Here is a 7,243-nt window from a genome sequence, read left to right as displayed (position 1 = left end):
TGGTGAAGGCCCGCAACACCTACAAGTCACTGAGCAGACTCTTCCATAACAGACACATCAGCTCCAGAGCAAAGGTAATCTGTTACCAACTCCTTATCAGACCGCTGTTAACTTACGCATCTCCGGTCAACTGGAACCTAGGCGCAGCTCAAGCTGAAAAGCTAAGAGCATTCGAAAGATCCTGCTTAAGAACAGCTCTAAATATGCACAGACGCCCAGACACCGACTGTAGAGAAAGATTTAGCAACAAAGAGCTATACGATGCTGCCACCATTCCGAGGATCGATAATCACAGAATCAAGTTGACCAGAGATTACTACAGTATGTTCAATCAAATAAAGAACGATACCATTAAAAATCTCAAGAATATAAGCGGAGACTTGAACACCAACTCTGAAAAAGGCATGCTGCAGCCACAAGCGTTCACTGCTCTTGATAAATTGGGATACATACAGAACAGTAAAAATGTACCCATAATTTATCACAGAAGCAGGCACAAAAGTAACAAAAATATAGACCTAAGTACTTTCAAACTACTACCTGATAAGTACTCTACAGCTCTGCCAAAAACAGATGAAACGGACTTTCACAGACTGGACCATAAAAAGTACTGGTGGATCGACACACGCAGCCCTGAATACGCCGAGCTTTTGCTCAGAAAAAGAAATTACAATCAGCATTAATACAAATAAATTAATTAAATAAACTCAACAGAACAAATATTATAATTTAACATTGTAATAGCAGCTTCAGCTGCACTCTTCATGTATATATGTATATAGTTATTTCTAGTTTTAAGTTTATAATTTAAAAGATTTACGCTAGGGTTTTTTTTTTTTTTTTCTAATAGATAATTTTTTCCCAACAGCACAATAAACCAGAGTTTGTCTAGGATCTAAAAATTAATATCCTATCACAAGAACACAAGAATTCTTTTTTAAAGTGAATAACACAGATTGTTTAAGTCCGAGTGCTGCTAACTACAGCCTGTAACTTACTTAAATCTAATATTTGTAAGGTTTTCTTTTTTTGTTTATTTGACCTAATAATTATAACACATGTATTATTAAAAATTGATAAATAAACTTTAAAAAAAAAAAAAAAAAAAACTCATTCATGCATACTTTTCAAATTCAGCGCGGTTTCGGGTATAAGCCTTACCTCGAGCTTCACACTCTGATCAGGAGGCCGCTTGGGGCGACACAGTCGCGTCGAATCTCCGCATTCCTTCAGCTGAGCCAAAATAATTAATAATGATAAAGAAAATTAAAATAAAACAAATAGCCAAACTAGTCTCTTGACATGGGGAATTTTTCCCATATCCCAATATATATATTATAAAGAATGTTGATATTAACCATTGTTTTATAGTCAACTAATATGAAGTTTGAGACGCACCAGGCATAGATATATGGTTGAGGGTGGGAGGTATAGTCCAACAGCAATAGCATACTGTTACTATTGGAAAACACCTTTCACTACTCTCCTAAAGGTGGCGTGGTAAAAGGTCGCGGTGGTTGTTTAAACCATTCACATTTCCGCGCTAAGAATATCTAATATCAGATGGCTCTGGTACAAGACGCGTGAAATTCAAACTATCATAAATATGAGTAACTTGAAAAATTAAGTTTTAGTAGAACTTATGAAATTTGAATTATAAATATTGATCTTAAACTAATAATGTGAGGGATTATAAGTAAAAACAATGAATTATTTATATTGAAATACAATATTTTATTGATTAAATAATTCCACTGGTCATTTTTACATCAAGACTAGAATTTATAAATTCAAATTTATTATATTTTCCACCATGATAACGCAGAAACAGATAGTTTGAATCTATTAATTCAGTCATACTCTTCATGAAGTTATCATCTTTTAGATGTTGAATAGTTCTAGATGGTAGATAAATGTTAAATTCATCGTTTATATTGACAACAATCCTAGTCCCATACTAAGTTGTAATAGCTTTGATACCGTTAATCTTATATTCTCGATTAAACTCCAACTCGCTCATTTTCTTAACAGAAAGAATCCCAGTAAGACAATTAACCTCATTTATCTTAGTAAGATCCATAATTGATAGCTGTAAAAATTTTTTAATTAATTAACGTGATTAATCAATTGATTAAATGATCCTTCATTCAATTCATATTTTAATTAGACAGTAAATGAATACTTACAATTAGTAATACTGATAGGTAGAAGATGTATATCACCAAGAACTCGTACTCTACTACTACTACTACTGCCTGTCGACAACTGGTACTTCACTGGAGACGTGTACTTCGTTTTTGTGAAGTACGCTCTCGGCAAGCTGCTTATATAGGCAGAAAATACTGCGCAGTTACCCCCACTCCTCTACCTAAAAACTGGTTTGATGACGTAATCTAGTGCGCAGTTAGAAAATTCTAGAACAGAATGAGTCATCTACTGCGCAGTTACCCCCCTACTCCTCTACCTAAAACCAGTTTGATGACGTCATCTACTACGCAGCAGAAATAGAACAAAGAAAACTGCGTAGTTATATGACCTTGAACAGGCTCAGACCTGTTTAGAGGTAGACAGAAACCTCGAAAGATGGTGTATCTTCTCGCATGTACTCCTCATACATACAGTTTGAATAAATTAATCTTTTCAGGATATAAACAATGAAATACACCTGTGATCTGAGCAACTATAGTTGATGCTGAGATCACAGGTGCATTTTTTAACAAAATGACGGAAATCAGATTCAAAATGGCGGAAATCTGACTCTAAATGGCGGGAAAATGATGGGTTTTTGGTTCCAAATGGCGAACGCAAATTTAAAATGGTGGATAGTCATCACCAGATGGCGAATAGTAAGATTCAAAATTCAAAATGGCGGATTTTCCACTCAAAATGGGAGCCACCAGATGTCAGATAGCAGTCACCAGATAGCAGCCATCAGATGGCGGATAGCAGCTATGAGATGGCGGATTCAAAATGGCGGATAGTAAGATTTAAAAAATGGCGGGAAAATGGTGGATAGATTTTAAAAATGGTGGCAGAATTCACCACTACCTTCGAAAAACCCTCCACCATATCCACGTCGGTAAAACAGGTCGGTAAAACAAGGCGCCCATATCTACAAACTTAGCATGAACCCACAAATCTGTTTCACCGAAGGAGCCAAGCCCTCTGATACACTACTGTGGTCAAGTGACTTAAGCTCTGTTGTTGAATCAGAAATCAGAATTAGACGACCGTTTTTGGATAGTTAACAGCAACGTCGTTTATCAGAATTATTCACATTAATTATCCGCACATTTTTTATAATTTGCAACATTGTTGTTGCATTGTTGATTTATTGATTATTTGGTAAGTAAAAATTTATATAGCGTAATATATTATAAAATTTTGGCACAATATATTTTTGTCTAATATATAACCTCATTTTCATTGTAAGTTGTGAAAATACTACAGACTTGGTGAATAGAAATAAAACCTATTGTAAAATAATCTAAAATGGCAAATAAAATTAATTTTTTAACGACTGTAAAATAATTATAATAGTTAACGTTTCTATTAAAATTTAATAATCATAACTTTAATCATGGAATCAGTATACAAAAAAAATAATTTTCCAATAAATGAGAATATCAATTTACAAAGAAAAACGTTTAGATCGGAAATAAAAATTATTAAAAAAATAATATTCATACAGATCATAAAAAAAATGTTGGCTTTTTCTTGGGTGTTAAAGTTGATAAAAATCTATAAAAATGTAAATAATGCGTGGTTTACTCGTAGATCAGAAATATTTTTTTCCTCTACGTGACAGCAACTTTATCTATTATTTTAATTACTTGTAGTTACCATTTATTCCTTTTGACAATCACTTTTATTATAAAATTATTTTTTGTTATTCGTATCATTGAAATTGACTTTCTCAACATTCCAAGATGAAAATGTTAACAAAATATGTAACATACTAATTAAAAATGCCGTATATTTCTTCCAACAAATAACCTTACATATTTGACATTATCGGTCACATAATAAATTAAATGAACAAATTAGTAATAACAACAATAATAAAAATACTGATGAACGCAAAATTGATTTGAAAAGTAAAGAATAAAAATTATTACGAAAATAATTACAATTATACTTATAAATATTTAAAATTTACAACTTTGATAAAAATGAATACTTGCATAATAATAATAACAATTGTATTTTTGTCAATCATATCAATATTGAAATTATAAGTACCATCTGTTTAAAAAAAGGACAATCATAATAATTATTATTTTTCTTTTTAGTAACCTGCTCGTTTTGATACAAGTGTAGCAATGAATTCCTATAATTAAAAAGGGAAAAGTAATTAAATGAATATTCTTTACTTTAAAACTAAAATTTTCTTCAACAATAATTTTCAATTTCGTTTACGGGCGTGGGAAACGTCAAGTACGTGCTGCTAGACTGCATGATGAAGAAGTAAGGAAGTCTCCACGAGGTAACGCTAGACAAGCACCAAATGCGCCGCTGCTACAGAATCAGGAAGGCAATCCACCACCGCTACCAGGCGAACTGCTACTTCCACCATTGCCACAAGAACAAGCACCACAGGGTGAAGGAGGTTATGTACCGATGGTCCAAGGACAAGTACCGTTACTACAAGGGCAAGGTGGTAATCCTTCACAGCAACAAAGACAAGCACCGTTGCCACAAGGGCAAGGAGATCATCCTCCACAGCCGCAAGGACTAGCCCCGTTGGAACAAGGGCAAGACGGTAATCCTCCACCACTGCTACATGGGTTACCACCGCCTCCACCGATGCTGCAGGGACAAGCACCATTGCCACAAGGGCCAGCACTGCCTCCACCTATGCTAGCGGTACAAGCATCGTTGCCTCAAGGGCAAGGAGATCATCCTCCTTAGCAACAAAGAAAACCACCATTGCCTCAAGGGCAAGGAGATCATCCTCCACAGCCACAGAGACAAGCACCGTTGCTACAAAGTGAAGAAGGCGATCCTCCACAACCTCACGAGCAAGCACCAAACGCATCGTTGTCTCAAAAGCCACCAGTTGGTCAGGTTTCAAAGAATCTTCGAGTTTCTCAGTCAAATTGTCCTAGTAATGGCTTTCAAGGACTAAATTTGTCAAACAGGTCTATTAAAACTCTGAGACTTTTTAATAAATATATGTCCGAGACCTTAAAAATGAAGACTGTTACACAAAATCAGCGACAAACGGAAGAAATTTGCAAAAGCCAAAAGACTGTTGAAAAAAGTCAACAAGTAATCACGTCAAGTAATTCAAGCAATGAGAGCAAGCGTGAAGGAGAACCTTCTCCGCACCTTTCGTTGACTCAATATGTTCCTCCCTACTCTAACCATCCTCAGTACTACCCTGCTTATCCTAATTATAGTATTACATCGGTTCCTCAGTATCACATGGCCCCAGTTCCTCAGTTTCCTATGCCACTAGCTCCTCAGTTTCCTTTCCCACCCGTTTCTCCGTTTTCTATGCCACCAGCTCCACAGTACCTGATCTCACAACTCCCTCAGTACCCATCTATGCCTTACAACTCACCATACGGATTTCCACCTCATTACTATCCTCCACGGTACTTTTAAGTTTTTGTATAGAAGGCATCTATCATTTTTATTTTCAATAATATTATTATTTTGATAACTATTATCTAAAGTTTAGAAACAAAAACATTTATTTGTTTTTATTCATATTCTTTTTAAAATAATGTTTGTGGCTTAGCAGTAATGAAAATATTTCATGCATAATTCTTAATCTAATTTTTTAACAGTAATTTTTTTCAGGTTTTTTTTTTCAATTAGAGATACTTATTAAAAGACGTAAAAATAAATATGTAAAAGAGATTTATTATTACTTCTCCTTGATTCTTAGAAATTGTTATTAAAATTTTTCATTTCATAATTATAATGTTTTATTCCTTTTTCTTAAGCTATTAAAATAGTGACAATAATAGAAAACATGTTTAGATGTGAACAATATTAATATAAATAATGAAAATAATAGTGAAAACTTTGTTTTGAACGTACATGAATAATATGCTACTAACATCATTAAATGAACATTTTAAAATCACAAGTAATATCATTATCTTAACTAACTATTATTAAAACATTAGTAGAAAAAACTTTTTTAAATTTCAAAATAATTTTTTTAAAAATATTTTGAACTTGTAAAGTTGACACTGATAAAAAAATTATTTTGACTCAAGAGCCGAAATTTTGAACCAAGAATACCATTTTGAAGAAAATGATTTTCTTGAGTCCAAAGAATAAATTCTTGATTCAAGAAATTAGTTTTAATTTTAGTAAATTTTGCTTGTCTCAAGAATTTATTCTCTTGACTCAAAAAAATCATTTTTTATCAGTGTACCCTTTTAATCTATAAGTAATATTTTAATGATAATAACAGTGATAACTATTTTTTGCACCTACATAAATATCCTACTAATATCATTAAATGAACATTTCAAAATCACAAGTAATATCATTATCTTAGCTGATTATTATTAAAACATTAGTAGAAAAAACTTTTGTAAATTTCATAATAATTTTTCTAAAACTATTTTGAACTAGTAAAGTTGACACTGATAAAAAAAATATTTTGACTCAAGAGCCAAAATCTTGAACCAAGAATACCATTTTGAAGAAAATGATTTTCTTGAGTCAAGAGAATAAATTCTTGATTCAAGAAATTAGTCTTGATTTTAGTACATTTTTCTTGTCTCAAGAATTTATTCTCTTGACTCAAGAAGAACATTTTCTCCAAAATGGTATTCTTGATTCGAGATTTTGGCTCTTGAGTCAAATTAAATTTTTTATCAGTGTACCCTTTTAGTCTATAAGTAATATTCTAATCATACTAACAGTGATAACTATTTTTTGCACCTACATAAATATCCTACTAACATCAGTAAATGAACATTAAAAATCACAAGTAATCATTATCTTAAGTAACTATTATTAAAACATTAGTAGACAAAACTTTTATAGATATTAATACTATTTTTCTTAAAACAATTTTGAATTTGAAACGTTTACCCTTTCACTTTATAACTAGTGTTTGAGATTTTTTTTTTTAATCCTTGATGCCGATAAGTAGGTGAGAATTAGACCTCTGCATCTTTATCTTATTATTATTCATATTATTACCTTGGTACATGTTCATTGTTTAATTTTTTACGACATTGTTTAAGCAACTCGCCTGCCCAGTTGTGTGCAT

The 7,243-nt window shown here is 32.5% G+C and overlaps 1 protein-coding gene across 1 annotated transcript; it reads left to right on the top strand.

Moving 5' to 3' along the window:
* The first annotated feature begins 2,970 nt into the window (after nucleotides 1-2,970).
* LOC123270143 (bromodomain-containing protein 4-like) lies at nucleotides 2,971-5,610 on the top strand. Its single transcript, XM_044736081.1, has 3 exons — nucleotides 2,971-2,980; nucleotides 4,439-4,866; nucleotides 4,912-5,610. The coding sequence occupies exons 1-3, from the start codon at nucleotides 2,971-2,973 to the stop codon at nucleotides 5,608-5,610; spliced, it is 1,137 nt and encodes a 378-aa protein (XP_044592016.1).
* Nucleotides 5,611-7,243: the final 1,633 nt, after the last annotated feature.

This window comes from Cotesia glomerata, linkage group LG8, assembly GCF_020080835.1.
Source record: "Cotesia glomerata isolate CgM1 linkage group LG8, MPM_Cglom_v2.3, whole genome shotgun sequence".
NCBI classification, from domain to species: Eukaryota; Metazoa; Arthropoda; class Insecta; order Hymenoptera; family Braconidae; genus Cotesia; species Cotesia glomerata.
Note: the sequence above shows the minus strand (reverse complement) of the source record. Positions and strands in the feature narration are given on the sequence as shown.